This window comes from Limulus polyphemus, unplaced genomic scaffold, assembly GCF_000517525.1.
Source record: "Limulus polyphemus unplaced genomic scaffold, Limulus_polyphemus-2.1.2 Scaffold699, whole genome shotgun sequence".
In the NCBI taxonomy this organism is placed as follows: domain Eukaryota; kingdom Metazoa; phylum Arthropoda; class Merostomata; order Xiphosura; family Limulidae; genus Limulus; species Limulus polyphemus.
Window position 1 is genome coordinate 246,531 of NW_013666309.1, and position 17,109 is coordinate 263,639.

Genomic DNA, 17,109 nt, shown 5'->3' on the forward strand with positions numbered 1-17,109 from the left:
AGTAGTGTGATTAAAAAGCTTGTAAGTAGATGGAAAGAAGTCATAGATAATCATGGAAACTACATTGATAATTAAATTTCAATAAAATGTAAGATTTTATCACTCGTTTTCTTTATTTAAAATCCGGACAGAACTTATGGGATGACCTGATACATTGGTATTTTGTATATTATCTACCCACTGCTTGGTTTGTATATTTCTCATACTGTAGTTAGTCAATAATATTAAGCTGTATTTGACTTATTTATAAAGTTCAATTCTGAGGGTCCACCCTTACAAAATTTGCCCCAGGTCTCCAAGTCCCTAATCCAGCCCTATTTATTCAAGCTGTGTCATTACAACAACCATATTTAACTCTAGGATTTGAATTGTTAATTATAATAACGCAACACCTAGACAAGGTACAGCAGTCATAAGTGTACAACTTATTTTACAAAATGTCAAACTGAAATAGGCCTAACACTAACACAATAACATTTGAGCTTTTATGAGCTACTTAGTTTGGTTTGTTTTGAATTTCACGCAAAGCTACACGAGGCTGTCTGCGCTAGCCGTCCCAAACTTAGCAGTGAAAGAGTAGAGAGAAGGCAGCTAGTCATCACCACCCACCGCCAACTCTTGGGCTACTCTTTTTACCAACGAAAAGTGGGACTGACCGTCACATTATAACGCCCCCTTGGCTGAAAGGGCGAGCATGTTTGGTGGAACGGGGATTCAAACCAGCGACCCGTAGATTGCGAGTGGAGTGCCCGAAGGCACTTTGGACATTTTTTGAGGGTGGCTAAAATGGACGAAATATTATGCATAGTAATACAACGAACTTACTGTGAACACTGAATGTAACAACTAAACTAGCATTTTTAAATGTTACAATAAATCAGTTTGACACGGCTCTCGTAATATTACATAAGCTATGCAAAAAATCACGTGTAAGTTGAGTTCAAGCTTTGGATCTGCTGTGTAATTTCTTCTCATCTGTTGACATCGTTCTGGGTGTAATTATTCGCTGTCTCCAAGGTTCAACAGTAAATGTTCTGATAGTGAAAGCCCAGACTTGGTACATACATATGTTGTGTAAGATGCAGAAAACCAGAATTGTATCACTTTCTTAGGATTATAGATTAGATTTACCGAAATATCTGAATCTTGATTTCAGTATTCCTAAACGTCTTTCAACTATTAAACGGCCAAACATTATATCTTCTTTACTGCATGAGTAGTGGGATTGTCTAGAAGGGTCATAATCCATGGCCTTTGCTGCGTCACCTATGAAATATATACAGTATTGGGAGTAACTTTAACGATATTGGCACACATTATTATATACTGTTATAAATACCAGAGCTGAACAAACATTAGAAGAACCTTTTGGAAATATAAACATTTGATAGGAGTATTAATCTGTTAAGGTAACTTTGATAGAACGTGATAAATATATACTTAACGGTTAACCAAGAAACCCTCTGCTAAAGCATGTCCAAATAGACTGTTGATCATTGCAAAACCAACGTGTGTTCTATGCTGGCATACATGCATTGATGTGAATGGTATTCATTATTTTCAGAGCCAAGCTGCACACAAACTGTATATTGACAGTGGGAAATGTGTTTTATACAGCCATCATCTGTAGTACCGTTAGATCGAATAGGGATGTATGAGAAATGAATGTTTGATCATCACCAGTTCGAGGAAGGCTAAAAACATAGTCGGCTTTTTACTCAATGTTTTTGTGAACTGTGTCACTATCCTATTTATTTGGAGTTGGCTTAACACAATGGTGTCACCATCAACAACCTGAAAGCTTCCTGCAGCAAAAACATCTTAAAGCAGCAGGCAGATCATTATTTCTTTAATATGTTCGTGTAAGTTCTTCATCTACACAATCTAACACAAAAATTGTGTTTCTTCCAGCTCTTTAGAAGGGTTAGATCTATACCTGATTAATTGTTCTCTTCCTAACCCTCGTCCACCAAACAATGCCACCAATAATTTCTAAACAGGAGTCAGAGTAATCAAAGATTACTCATAGACTTCGATTTGCCGTGGGGCTTAGGCGTTAGAACAACCTCTTGTATGACAATGAAAATATAGTAGTACAATTCAAGGTTACGATTGAACTGATCTTAAGATCGATCGTAAAATTTGTGATTGCAATCTAGAACGAGTAGTTAAAAAAATCTAGATTAGGCATAGAATAGAATATTACTCCAGGTTTATGCGATCTTATGTTCACAGTTCTAGTGTTTCAGGCGGAGAACTGTCATCAATTCTTGGAACATCGCCATTTAACTATACCAGTGCGAGTCGTAAAAAATGTTAATGGCTGAACTGCTTCACGCCCTGTTGTTGTAGGTTGACTCCCTGGTGTTGAAAGTAATCGTTGTGAGTAATCATTGCCCAGATTGATACACAGTAGCGGCTAATCCAAGTGGATGGGTATCAAGTATGATTGTCCATCATACTTTTTAACTCATAATGACCTATGTAAATAAACTTGTGAACAACGTTGCTGCATAAGTGTAATGCATACTGGGTACAGAAATGTAATGTAAAAGTCAAGAATGATGAGAAATTTCATCGAAAGCCAAACATTTATTTGCCTAAATACATTCATGAATTCCATTTAAATTAATGTTTTCCTAAAAACAGTATTTTTAGTAGAATTCTCAAAAATTAGGTGTAGCAGTTATATATTTTACTATTTTAACTAAACATTTTTATGGAATTTTAAATTTATAGACACTCAACTAAGATTACCTGTCAGTTTTGGTCCAATTGGTTCAAACAAGTAAAATCTGTACATTGTTATTGAACTGACCCTGTACCGAGCTATGAAACACTTTCAAACTATACAAAAACTACTTCCAAGAAACAAATAAACCAGCAGTGGCGTGTGCGTTTAATAATCATATATTTTATCACACCTGTTTGGGTCTTGGAAGGTTAAACTGTGCCATAAAAAGTTATCATACCAGTCCAGATGCTGTGGTTATATTTCTAGTGAATCGTAAATTATGTCAAAGTATGAAAATGAAGAGGATAAAGACACGTGGTAGAAGCCCTGTTTGCAGGATTTAAACATTAAGTTCACTCAGTTCGGAAAAAATAAGGGGTGGGCTAATAATATATGTGTGTCGAAAATCTTAAGTAGTTGCTTGGAACTTTCCTGTCTCAGTCATTATAATTGAAGCAGGAGATCTATTGGAAGAGAAATGTAATCAGGCTTTATACAAAATTAACAGGGGACTAGTCTCTTGTAATTGTAACAGGAATTCTATCAGAAGTGACTTAGTTTGTTGTTGTTTGCAAATAATTCAACGTAAGAGACTATAGTCTTTCATAATTATAAGATATTTTTCAGAAGAGACAGTCTTCCCAATAAAATTAAAAAAGAGACTAAACTTGCGATAGGAAATCTGCCAGAAGCGACTACGTCGGTGTTCAAGGCGAAATGAACATAAGAAACTAAACTTGCAATAGCAAATCTGTCAGAAGTGACTACGTCAGTGTTCACAACAAAATTCAAAAAAGAGAACTCGACTTGTAATAGATAGTATTTAAGAAGAGAAATTATTCATGCTTCAACACAAAATTAAAATAAAAAATTCGTCCTGCTTATATTGAACACTTTAAGTGCAACATTCAACAGATTGCAATATGTACAGAAAGGATGGACAAGGATCAAAGATTTCTTCTTTAAAGGATTTAAGTAAGAATTCTGAGTTTTAATTTATGAACAGAAATGGTGAACATTTTACCATTCGGCTTAGTCGTGTGTGAGGCTGTTGTATCTAAGAGTTGAAGGTTACGTTCTTTAACATTTTTCTTTTAATTTCTGTCTAAGTTCACAGTATTTGTTTCTTCGTATAAATTTTGAGCGTTAATTAGTTTTAAACGTAATGAATTGCTTGATTACTTTGTTTTCATCTAGTCTTTCATTGCTAAATAAGGGACTGCTAGTGCAGATAGCCCTCATGTAGCTTTGCGCGATATTCAAAACACGCCAAACTAAACCAAACTTCATGTAAGATTATAGTATTTATTCTTTGTTCTGTATATGTTGATCTTGTTCCTGTGTTGTTCTTGAAAGTAGATAATACCTGTACCGCACAGAGAGAACATTGCTTAATAAACCCTTTGTGTAAAGATGTCAACATAAATGTCCTTCAGTATTGTTCAAGTGATGTTGAATTGAAAATGACCAGTTATATAAGTAGTGCATGTCTCTCTGGGAAAATTCGAAGTTTCTTGTGAACTTAGAGACTTGGCATTTAAATAGTCTAATATAGGGTGATTACAAAAATGTTTACACTTATATGGGATTTTCTGTTCCTGACTATCTGGACAGGATTTTTCCCAGCATTGGAAGAGGTGGTCCTCTGAGATAGCCTGCCCCTTCACCAGATTTATCACCGTGTGATTTTTGGCTGTGGGGTATGGTTTGTTTGTTTGTTTTGAATTTCGCGCAAAGCTACACAAGGGCTGTTTGCGCTAGCCGTTCCTAATTTAGCAGTGTAAGACTAGAGGGAAGGCAGCTAGTCATTACCACTCATCACCAAACTCTTGGGCTACTCTTTTACCAACGAATAGCGGGATTGACCGTCAGTTTATAACGCCCCCACGACTGAAAGGGCGAGCATGTTTGGTGGGACGGTGTGGCGTATGGTTAAAGAACGTGTGTATGCCACAAAGCCACAGGACGTACATAATCTCCGGGAAAGAATTACAGAAGTCATACAATCAATACCACCTGGGATGTGCTCTAGAGCTCTGCGTGCAACGTTTGACCGATTTCAGACATACGTACATAGATATTTGTGAAGAGCAAGTTGAGACTGTATAAAACATAATAAATAAAAATATATAAACCCATACAAGTGTTAACATATCCTGGAATCATGATTTCAGTTTGAATGGTCGGAAGAGAAGAGCCAGTAAAAGCAATCGTTCAGTGTAAGTAAACAACAAGTTCACACACTGTATTTGTGTGTCATTGTGATAATAAATGTTGAGCATTTTGTTATATACTTCATGTCCAGTGTCTTTATTTCAATAAACATCGAATCAGTCAGTAAGTGGTGTAGTTGTACTCCATAATCAATATCTTGATCGAATCTCCGTTTATCCAGCGGATCTATCTAATTTTAAAGTAGAGCTTTTATTTATTTTTTCACACAAATATGTGAATCTCCTTGCTGTTCGTGTTTTATTTATTTTATTGCAAAACACTTTGTGAATCGTCTGTTTATTGCGGATTACTGATAGTTTATTTGTCAAAAACCTGTATAAATTAATACCACACGGTTACAAGAAACTATTACCTTAAGTAAGATAATAAGTATGACAAACGCACAGCTGAATAGAACATTCATTACCATTAACCTCTACTAACATCTGCGTGAAAACAAAACTTCTTAAAAGTGTTAGGGCAATAAGACAACACAGTGCATTAGAAACAAACAGACCATTAGTAATTAATATGCTTCACTGTAATAATGTGATGTTTCTTGAGAAATAAGGAATGTTCGATTTGAATACTCTGGTACAAGATCTTGAAAAGTAAATAGTCCAAAGCAAATACCTTGCGTTTATGTTTAAGGCTATAATTATAAAACATGTTAATTTGGTATTTTGCTTTGTGTACAGTCTCTGTTTTATTTTCACGACTTAGTTATTCGGAGATTCGGTATTATTTTTGTAATAAATATCTTGACCGAACCTTTGTTATTCTTCTGTGGATCTATCCTGGCACTTTTAAATAAAAACAGTTTGACCTGAATATACCACAACTATAGTCATATTTGCTGATGTTTATAGAATGACAAATCGGCTTTACATACATATTTAACGTCACGTTTTATTTGTGTTTGTATTTTATTATTGTTTCTATATATATATATTATATATGAGGGTATGTATTTGCCAATACCTCCGCCATCGAAGGTGGACAGAGGTTATGTTTCCACCCCTATGTGAGTGTGTTTATTTGTGTGTTTGTCAGCAAGCTTTCTCGAAGACGGCTGTATGAATTTGGGCGAAAGTTGGTATACATTTGTACTATGACCCAACTTAGAAGTAATTAGTTTTTGGAGGGTCAACATCACAGCAAGGTAAAAAAATCTCTATCTGTTAACATAGGGACCGATTTTTCACAATATTTTTCTCTATAACTCAGTCAAAAATCATTGGATTTTGATGAATTTTGGTAGATCTATGTAGAATATTATTCCTCATTGTCCTGCCGAATATGATCAGTGTTGCTTGTCGGAGGTAGCTCTCTGAGTGCCCTTCTAGTTAATTCTGCATCTATTTGTGTGGGTGTATTTTCTTATTGATACTCTATCTACTTGTGTGCGTGTTTATACTTCTTTATTGCTTCTGGGCCCATTTCGTATGGATGTTGAGTTTTCCCTATTGTTTTTGCAAGTGTGGTGGATTATTAAAATGTGTCACAATTTCAATTATCTATGCTTAACAGTTCTCACGTCGATTGAAGTTCTCTGCTTTTTCTTTATACTGTAAAAGTTAACACAACTTATTATTTATTTAAGATCATCTACTGGATGTTTGTCCATTTTATGTGTATTATAATACTTCATAAGTGGAAAAGTGTCATGTCAAGGATTTGTAAAACACGAATCCAGATTTCTTATATTCATATTTAGACTTCCCTAGTCCCAGTTAGCCAAACAACTTGTTATTACAACATAGACAACAGCAATAGGAGTTCAGATGGAACAAATATATTCGTGTTTACAATACTCCTATAATTTGTATATACCCACTATAATATCACCAAAATAATCACACTTTCTCGTTAACTTCTTGAGAGTGGCATTCTCTTAGTTGTAGCTTATACTTAACAAAAGCACTCAATATCCAGTAATGATGGCCGCTAATAAAGTAACAACAATTCTGCTTCGTAAATAAAGTTAGATGCCAAAAGAATCAAAATAGAGCAGGCGACTTCTTAAGAAATTCCGCCTTACGCAAACTAAATAATGACTAAATAGTCAAAAGAACAAAACAATTAATAAAAGTAATTTCTCTTTAAACATGGCCTAGTGAATATGTTGTTGTTGGGCTGTGGATCGAAGATCCTCAAATAAGGGACTTAAAGCCGCTTACCAGTCTCCTCACTTTCAGCTGTGGCCAGTCATAAATGTGAATGCCTTTCCTTTGGTTAGTTATTTAAATAAGACAGTTATATCCATATTATAGCTGGAACAGCTATTACCTTCACTCAATTAGTGTAGAATATGTCTTTATTTTGGTATATTCACGTATTTTCTGTCTAATTTTTTGTAATTTCTGCACTTCTGTGTTGACTGGATGTCTCAAAATCATAAGCGTGATAATCCTTTTTTTACAAGTAAAGATTATATACTGCAGCCTTTGTTTGTAAGTCTCAAGCTAGCATGTGTGTGTTTTCATAAAGATTTCGAGGAAGTCAGCCTATTCAAACAGGTACTACATGCCATAATTAGCATATTTATACACGTACTTCGGTTTCTCAGAAACTTCATGTATACTTCGTGGTTTATTCTCCTGAAGATGGTGGAATTATTTCAACTTAAACATGTAGAGTTTATAAAGTTTATTAACTTATATCTTTTTAAACTTTACAAATAAATTATTGTGCAAGTAAAAAAACATTGATGTCTCGTTTGATTAGTTGTATTTAAAAATTTTTGCACAAGAACTGTCTGTTTTACGTATTGAATAAGCTACAAATAGGAAAATTATTCATTGTATTGATCGTCTCAGTTTGCTGTCAGATTTTACAAGCAAACTACATTTACTAGCCGTTGGGTTTCCGAGCTTCAGTGAGAATGTTCTTTTCCTTTATGAAAAATAGCTTCTGATAACCACATGGAAAAGCGTGAAAAGTATTACCTCAAGGTCAAATACGGCAGTTGAGCCAAATGGTCAGTAGCAGGCTATTTGTGACGCTCTTCAGTTTATTTGTCATCACATAGGAACAGAAGCAGGACGTGAATGTTTAGCAATCTCTTACGACTGACAGATTCCCAGTTAGACCCCCCCAGTAGCACAGCAATGTGTCTGTGGACTTACAACGCTAGAAAACGGATTTCGATACCCGTGGTGGGCAGTGCACAGACAGCCCATTGTGTAGCTTCGTGCTTAACTTCAACCAACCAAGATAGACATGAAAAGAAACAGCATCTGTATGTCTAGTAATTTATTGCGACCGTTTGTTTGTTTTTGAAATTCGCGCAAAGCTGTTCCTAATTTTGTAGTGCAAGACTAGAGGGAAGGCAGCTAGTCATCACCACCCACCGCCAACTCTTGGGCTACTCTTTTATCAACGAATAGTGGGATTGACCGTAACAATATAACGCCCCCACGGCTGAAACGGCGAGCATATTTTGGTGTGACGGGGATTCGAACCCGCGACCCTCAGATTGCGAGTCGAGTGCCTTAACCACCTGGCCATGCCAGGCCATTGATACACTGAACCAGGAGTATCACAGTCTTGGTATTTCTTTAATATGAATTGCCCTAATTTTCTGTCAAATAAAAATAAACACAAATTGTAAAGACAAATTAATTTAAAATGTTTAAGCAATTTTTTCAAAGTATATCTATTTGAATGTGATACCTTTGGAGTAAAAGGAATTCTACAATAAAAAGTACGTTCATCTTTACTCTTAGGTTCTGATTAATGAAAACGGTAAATATGGTTCAAACAGTGGCCATGAGACCTTCACATTGATTTTTCAAAATGTTTTAGTATTATCCTCCTTTGTTCCTTTTTTTAGTAATATAGTCCATCATTTTGAAAGAAATTGACTTGAGAATTACGTGGTTGATGTATTGGGCTAGAACCATTACGAAGCTGAAATTGAATCTAAAAATACTGCATCTTATGTAGAGTACGTGTATGTGATGTCCTGACATTTTCTTTCTCTTTGTCAGCTGATACAGAACTTCTTCAAGACACCTTAGTGTGCGGTGTTTGTCAAAAGCATTTTGCCTTGTCCGACATTTTGGAATTTATCCAACACAAAGTTGAAAATTGTAATAAGGAAAATTGTTTGCCATTCGACGAAGGCAACGATGACGACACATATATTTTGCCGACTGGAAGACCTAGATGGGTTGGAAACAGAAGTACGCCTCTTTCCTACAAGCTGGATGACACAGTTAGGTCTTTCTCGACTTCTTCTGAAGGACTTCATTTTGAAGAAGAACGATCAATAGACTCGTCACCATGTCAAATGAAAGTAAGAAAACGGGTGCATTCTATGGATGCGTTATGTCCAGAGGAATCCATCAAAATAAGGAAAGACGGTGAAAAAGAACCCAAAGGTAGGTAACACTAGTCTGTTTGTCTACAATGTAAAATCGATTTTTGTATCTTCAAAAATATTACTGAATGTATATGTGTGTTTTTTTCTCCTAGCTCCAGATTTGAAATTCGAATATGTATGAGGAATGAACATTTTAGTTTCTCTTTAAAATATTGTTGTATGAAATAATAATCAAGCAAAAGATATACATTATTATTTAACAATTTTAAACAAATATATTTTCTTCTTCGCCCTTTATCAGTATTTCTTAACATTTGCTAATGTATGTAAATAGATGGGTGAATAGTTAGATGAACTGAAGGTAAAGCCAACTGGTACCATGTAACTCAAATACTGCACTATACAGTAAGACACTCCCTCATACAACTATAACAAAAGGTATACCTGATTAGATATATTCATCGATTTGTGTTGCTTTTGTACTTCAAACTAGAGATTTTGAAATGATGGCATCAGTCAAAATCCATTTTTAAATAAGATTTACCAAATTAGCAGTACGTCAGTTTTTGCAAAGGAGCAATTACAGCATGGCAGGCACGTGCTCAGAGAACTTCAGTCCTTATTAAGTAAATTATATAAAATCTCGCATAATCAATACACGAATCGTTTTATAATATTTACAGACCTTTCCAAAATAATTGTATTCAGATTTTTTGCATCCCATTAGTTTAACAATTCAGGCATGGTGCATCCCCATAAAATGTTCAGTTTGATGATTTAGTATACTTAGTATATTCTTGTTATTTTCAGTATATTCTTGTCTAAGCGTTTTATGATTTGGATAAAGGAGTCTCTTACCTTGTTGTTTTGAGGTGAAATTTTAATATTTTGGATATTACTTCTTCGTTTTATGATGGCATTTTAATAATTAAAGGACTACCTCATTATTAAAAGACTGCCTTATTATTATGAGATGACACTTACATATTTAATATTTTACATTGTTGCTTTAGGATGATTTTTTATGCAAAACTTTCTGGTTTAAGTTATAACCTTTGTTAAGAAAATAGCTCTAAAAATATTGGCTGTTTAAAAAATGTAATTTTTTTTAAAACGTAAATCATTTCAAAACTGGAAAAAATCATTTTTTCTTCTTCTTCAGAACCAAGCAGCTATATCTGTTCCACCTGTATGCAGTCTTTTGCTTCAGCCTGGATTCTGTTACAGCATGTGCAGCACATTCATGATATGAAGATTTATTTGGACACAGACAGCATCAAGGAAAGTAATCTAGATAATGTTAAATCGATCTCCTTCTGTCTAGAACAGACTGACACATCTCTCACTTCCAGTACTTTACCTGAAGAAAACTTGGTATCTGGGGAAGACAGGTTGATTCACCCAGTTATGCAAGTGCTGAGTATTCCCCTTGGTGAACAAGAACCAAAAGTTTCACTTAGCAGTAACTATTCCCTTCATTCATGTAGTCAAGGAACCAGGCTGGATATTACTGAGGATACTTACCAAAAGCCGAACCCAAACAGCACCTCAAATCTTGGCTTGCCTCTCTCAAGTTATACCTTTAATAAAAGTCACTCTTGTCACTCTCAAGTTGGTTCTATAGGTCTAAAACAGGCTGCCACAAATCTAATGTCCAGTACTTTAATTAAACAAAACTCGGTATCTGGTGGAGGCAAGACAATTTACCCAACTCTGCAGCTACTGCAATTTCCCTTTGGTAAAAATCAGCTGCACAGTTCACTTAACAGAAAAATTTCTCCTCATCTGTCTAGTCAAGGATCCAAGCTGAATATTCGTGGAGATACTTATCAAAGGCTAAACTCGAACAACACTTTAACCTTTGGCTTGCCACTTGCACATAGTACCCTTGGTAAAAGTTACTCTGATCGTTCTGGAGGGGCTTCTATAGGGCTTGGTCTGGATCATCAAAATGACTTTTATTCAAAGAGACTGCGTCAATTGGCAGGAGCTATGTGTACTACCAGTACACCCCCAGTTAAACCAACAAACTTATTTTTTCAACAACTGGACTCTACCTCTACTAGTCAGTCAGTAACGCTTCATCTGGGAAATGCCATGGCTACTACACCAAACCAAAAAGAAAATAACCAGCCAGAATCAACTGTGTTTCATTTATGTGAGTTTTGTGGAAGATCTTTTAAGTTTCATGAAGGCCTAATGGCTCATCTCAAATTACATACCTATGAAAATATCTACAAGTGTCACATTTGTAACCAGGCCTATTCACAAGACAGTAATCTAAAACGGCATTTAAAAATACATCAACAACATGGAACAGAATCAGAGGTATTAAGTGTTCATTCAGAAAGGTCTACTCCTGATGCTAACCAGAATAATGAAGGAAAGATCAAACTGGAGAGAGAGGAAGGTGACCTGGAAGAAAAAGCAGAGGAAAAGTTTGAAAAACATGTTCCTGAAAATATCTCAACTTTTATTGAGTGAAGTTTTTCATCAGAAAAAACTTCACTGAGTGAAACATTAGAAAAAACTTCAACTAGTGAAACATTAGAAAAAATTTCACCTAGTGAAACATTAGAAAAAACTTTACTAGTGAGACATTAGACAAAACTTCACCTAGTGAAACCTTAGAACCTCCATGTCAGCTAGAAGTAACAGAAAGTTTTGAACAATCACATCTACCAAGAAAGTCATTTTTGTGGGAGATCTTAGAGAAAATTGAACTAGGCCAAATTCGTCAATATCACGAGGCTTATAAACAAACCTTGGCATTAAAAAATTCTGCAAATGCTCAAACGAAAGATGATGTGGCACCCTCCAAAGCTTTTAACGAATTTTCCACTCAAAATTCAGACACATTGCCTAAAAATGGATTACACCTCTTTGAGTATCCAAAACATAATGAAATGATTGGCCAACCACCAGTATACTTTGGAAACAGTTTTCACAGAGCTATGGACTCTAGCAAACATTCTGAACTTTATCTTGGCGACCATCAAAATGAAAGGAATAGTCTCTATGCAGGCTTGTGGTTGCCATATCCTCAAGATTACGAGTGTGAAGGAGATGAGTCCACTAGTGACCAAATGTCAGTCGGTGAAAGTGCCTTAATGGTTATCACCACTGATAGGTTGAACAGCTCGTCTAGTTCCTTCCCTGGAACCAGCACACCTACTACAATGACAACTCTAAATCAGAAAGAACAACAGCGGATCAGTACCTGTGAATTCTGCGGAAAAATATTTAAGAACGTTGGCAATCTAACAGTACACAGGCGGTCCCACACGGGTGAAAAACCATATAAATGTGGAATCTGTAGTTATGCATGTGCTCAGAGTTCCAAGTTAACCCGTCATATGAAGACTCACAGTTGGTTTGGCAGAAATGTGTATCGTTGCCCTATATGCGAAATGCCTTTTTCAGTGACAAGTACATTGGAGAAACACATGAAAAAGTGTGTAATAGATCATGACTCGGAGTTAGTAAACAAGCATAAAGATTTCTTAACTAGCAAAATGAGCAAACAGTTAAGTTTAACTACCAAGTCACCTGTTAAGGATTCGGACTCGAGAGAAACGTCTTAAAATTTTAAAACGTTTAGTTGAGTATCATAATTACTGGTGTTTGTACATTGTTTTGAATAAAAAGTAGTCAGATATATACATGACTATTTAAATGTGCTTTAAGTCTAACAGGTTTTATATACTTCTTTGTGATTCGATGTTTTACATCGTGTTAGCAGATAAAAAATTGATTGTTGAATTTTATAGTATATATATATTTTGCTCTTCTCTAAGATATATTTTTTATTATAAAGAACTGTTAACCCAGGAAATATGTACATATGTTTCCTTGTGTTATGTAATATAAAACGTTCAATCACATTTGTATTAAGAAAAAACGAACGGTAAATAAAGAACGTCCTGATGAGGATAGCTGCTGTTATGATTTTTAAGTTAAAAAATAGGAAGGATTTAGACTAGACAAAAACCTTCATCACTTTTTTATGTATTGAAACCGTGTTTGTTTCTTCAATATTTTAATAAGCGTGAACACTGTGTTGGTTAGAAGTATACTAAAAGATCAGGGTTAATCAACCCACTGGTTGCAAGATAGGTAACTAAAAAAATAGCTTAAACCGTCACGATAGATGGAACATATAGATATCACAGAGAGCTGTGTTCCCCTGTGTTCACTCAATTTTTGTGGCCTGTAGTTTCTTTTCTTGAATATGCATAAAACATTTAAAGAGAAGTTAGTATGGTTGGCAACAAGCTTACCTGGGCTTTGAACACACTTCAGGTATTATAAACAAGTTTTGTATTGTTTCTTAGTATAGATCAAACAACACCGTATAAGTCTTTGTCCCATTGAATCATGGTTCTAATATCTCACTGTGAATCACGAACAGTATTATGTGTTTATACATAAGTTACATTCATCCTTTAATCGAATACGAATGTTCGACCTCAAAACCAATCGAACAAACAACGAGAAATTCAAGCTGTCGGGCTAACTCTGGGATTTACTGCTTACTCATCTATTTCTGTATTCAAACACAAACGTGACCACTGATAAAGATCGCCTCACTAAACTTGGCAAACATTTTTTGTATAGTATTATTTCATATCTCTTGTTCCAAGGATGATATTTAATATCTAACTACATAACTTCGCGGTCATATCTCTTAACTACCTTAAAGCTACTTTTTGTAACAAATGCTTGCTGTGAGCACCAGCATAACTAGACACTAAATAATGGTACTGAGAAGAGGTAAAAGTCCATCCTTCTCGCCCCTTAACAATGCACCCTAAAAGGCAACACAGATATAGACATATAAAATTTAAAAATACTTAGTTTTAACGAAAACTTTAATATTGTTGAATTAACTGTGAACTTTAACGTTGTTTGCACTACATTAAAACTTCTACCTCCCTCCCACATTGGACGATGACTTTACTTATTATTTAAAGTTTTAAATTCTCTCGCCAATCTACATCGGAATTATAATTTTCACACAAAGTTGCTAGGTCAACATTTAAGGCTACAGAAACATCGTCATTCGCTAAAAAGGCAGTATTTAGCTTCCAGTGGTTGTGACCACCGTTGGTTTGAGAAATGATTGAACTCGCCAATACAGAGTACTGATCACTTACGTAACGATTCCGCGTGCCGATTAGACTAATCGAAATGTTGTGTGACTTATTTACAAGAAACCATCACACTACGACTCACAATTTAAATCACGGGTCATAATGATTTCATAGGGGTCAAATATGTACTGTTTCGAATATTTAAAGAATACAACACGTTCCTTTAATGTACTTGGGGCATATACATTCACAAAACCGGTGATAGTTCCATTGTATCCTAAATCAGTGAACATCGACGTCATGATTGATTCCTGGAAAATGTGGATTCATAATTAAACCTGCGTCTATAACGTGAGGTCCAGATAAGCTGTATAAGGAACGAACATTAAATATGTTACTGAAAACATGAATTTGTTCGAGCGGGTAGAAATAGCTTTCTTGTAGTAGAATATGATATACATTATGACGAATCATGAAATCCACAACAAAAATCCTATTTTTCTCCCATTGAGGAAACCCTGGGTATTCAGTGTACAAAAATGAAATGTCATTGATAAACAGATAATCTAAATGACTACTGAATGAGTAATGTATAAAAGTAAGCAGAAAATGATTACACCTTTTACCGTTTATGACATTTAATTTTATTCGTGATTTATTATTATTACTTCCGGTGTTTGAACGTTTCACCATCGTTTCTACTCTCATAAAGCTTTAGGTCAAAGTATCATAAGTCTAGGTCACACTGTGTGACCTAGATTTTATTTCTCGTTGTTTTGTGGTAACTACCTCACCCTCATTGTTTAGTTGTTTCTCCATGTCCTCGAAACGTGTATCGTCATTAGTGTTTGATTTGTCCACAATATCTGGGTCTTGAGTTACCACCATTTCTTCAAAGGCATTTGCTTTATTGACATCATTTATCTGAGCTGGATGTCTCAGTAATTGTAGTCACTTCAACAGGAATACGCACGGTTTTGTGGTCACCTTGGCTGGTGCTAGTGTCAACTGCTTCTACTTAATCAGTTATTTAGTTTTCAACTTCCTTACAAATAGAGTCAAGGTTTCCTTCACAAATATTTTCTTCTTCAACATTTTTAAGACTGTCGTCGTTGTGACAGACTGACGCAAACGTTTTCACTTTACAAGTGCGGAACAAGTGTCCTTCACCACAATTTGTTACAACCTGGGGTACAGGGGTTTGATTCCTGACCAACACCGTCACATCTATTACACAACATTTCACAATATACAGAGGCTAAATTGTCCAGCACTTTTACATCGTGCACACAAGTTTTACATTCGTGTATAATTTACCATTACTCGAAATTCACTACCGTTGACGAAGTTAGGAAGTGAGCGAGTCATGTCAATCATAACGCGTCTTGCACCAGTGCAACTTCTAACTTCAGCACGTACTACGCTGGGAACTTTCCCGTATTGTACTTGATGTTACTTCCAGCAGGTGTTAAAGCATAGTTTTGGTCCTCTACGCGAACCAGCCTAAACCCAAAGCAGTTAGACGGAAATGAACGTAGCGACTTTCTAAACCATGTATTTTGTAAAACCTGCACATGTACAGAATAATGGATAAATTCAGAATAAATACTGTTATAACACAAAAAGATATGTGCATATCAACACACACATTGTGAATGTTACAATGAATATGATATATGAACAGTATTAATTTATCCTTTATTCTGCATATGTGCAGGTTTTACAAAACACGTGGTCGAGAAAGCCGCTACATTCATTTTCGTCTAACTGCTTTTTTCCTTTGTCATTCTCTCAGCATTAATATCTGTTCTGTCCTCGAGAATGTTTGTGCTGCACGCCTTCAAGAATGTGTCAGCAGTCATTCAATGGTAGTCCAGGTGGAAGCTCGAAATTATTGCTTCCCCGATGCTAGAATGTGAATGACTAGTCACGTGTGATTAAATAACTCTTAAATATTAGCAACTACTAATATCTGTTTCTTTGTGTACTTAGTTCTTAGCCTTTAATGACAGTTTTGGTGTGGCCTAGTGGTTAGCATATAAAATGGCGATGAAAATGCTTTGCACTTTTAGTTGAGGCAGTGTTATAATTGTGACACTATCCCATTATACTGTTGCGTCAGCGAGATCACGTGACTAGTATCACGCCACTCCTTCTCTCGAACAACAAAATAAACAAGAGAGATTACAGCAGTTGTTGGAGGGGAAAAGAAAAGAAACAAGAAGAAAGATTACAGCAGTGGCAACTGGAACAAGAAAGGAAACAGGAAGAAAATCAGCAGCAACTACAGGAAAATCAACAACAATGGCAAGAGGTACAAATGGAAAACATTAGTAAATTTAAAAGCGAATTAGATACGTTAAAGGACGATCTATTGTCTTTTACACAAGGAGGATACATTGACCATCAACTTAATCAGCCCCAGACAATGGCAAGCCCCTTACAGAGCCCGCAGCTATACCCTAATGCAGACATATTCAGTCCCGTTAGAAGTCACATCCCAGATATGAATGTCAGTAATAGGAGTGATCCAGTACGAAGGAAGCCACAGGAATTCGATGGGAAGGCACCGTGGGAAGCATATAGAGCACAATTTGAGTTACTGGCAGAGATGAATGGATGGACAGAGGAGCAGAAAGCTGTATATCTGGCAACGAGTTGACATCAGCCGACAGACACAACTATAGAGCACTGGTAGAGGCTCTAGAACTCTAACCCAAAATCAGTCTGAAGTCAACAGG

The 17,109-nt window shown here is 35.7% G+C and overlaps 2 protein-coding genes across 3 annotated transcripts in view; both read left to right on the plus strand.

Annotated features, from left to right (window-relative positions):
• The window catches only part of LOC106460054 (B-cell lymphoma/leukemia 11A-like), a 57,476-nt gene extending 45,682 nt beyond the window's left edge, over window positions 1–11,794 (plus strand). Inside the window, exons 1-3 of one of the 2 annotated variants that reach the window (XM_022386674.1) lie at window positions 3,656–3,709; window positions 8,941–9,333; window positions 10,438–11,794. In XM_022386674.1, coding sequence (XP_022242382.1) covers window positions 3,658–3,709; window positions 8,941–9,333; window positions 10,438–11,759 — 1,767 coding nt within the window. In that variant the 5' untranslated portion in view covers window positions 3,656–3,657 and the 3' untranslated portion in view covers window positions 11,760–11,794. Of the gene's footprint in view, window positions 1–3,655; window positions 3,710–8,940; window positions 9,334–10,437 lie in introns of those variants that run through there. The other variant, XM_022386672.1, reaches the window with a different exon arrangement.
• Window positions 11,795–12,181: 387 nt separating this feature from the next.
• On the plus strand, window positions 12,182–12,859 carry LOC111085891 (B-cell lymphoma/leukemia 11B-like). Its single transcript, XM_022386669.1, has one exon. It carries the CDS (start codon window positions 12,182–12,184, stop codon window positions 12,857–12,859), a length of 678 nt encoding a protein of 225 aa, XP_022242377.1.
• The last annotated feature ends 4,250 nt before the right edge of the window (window positions 12,860–17,109 follow it).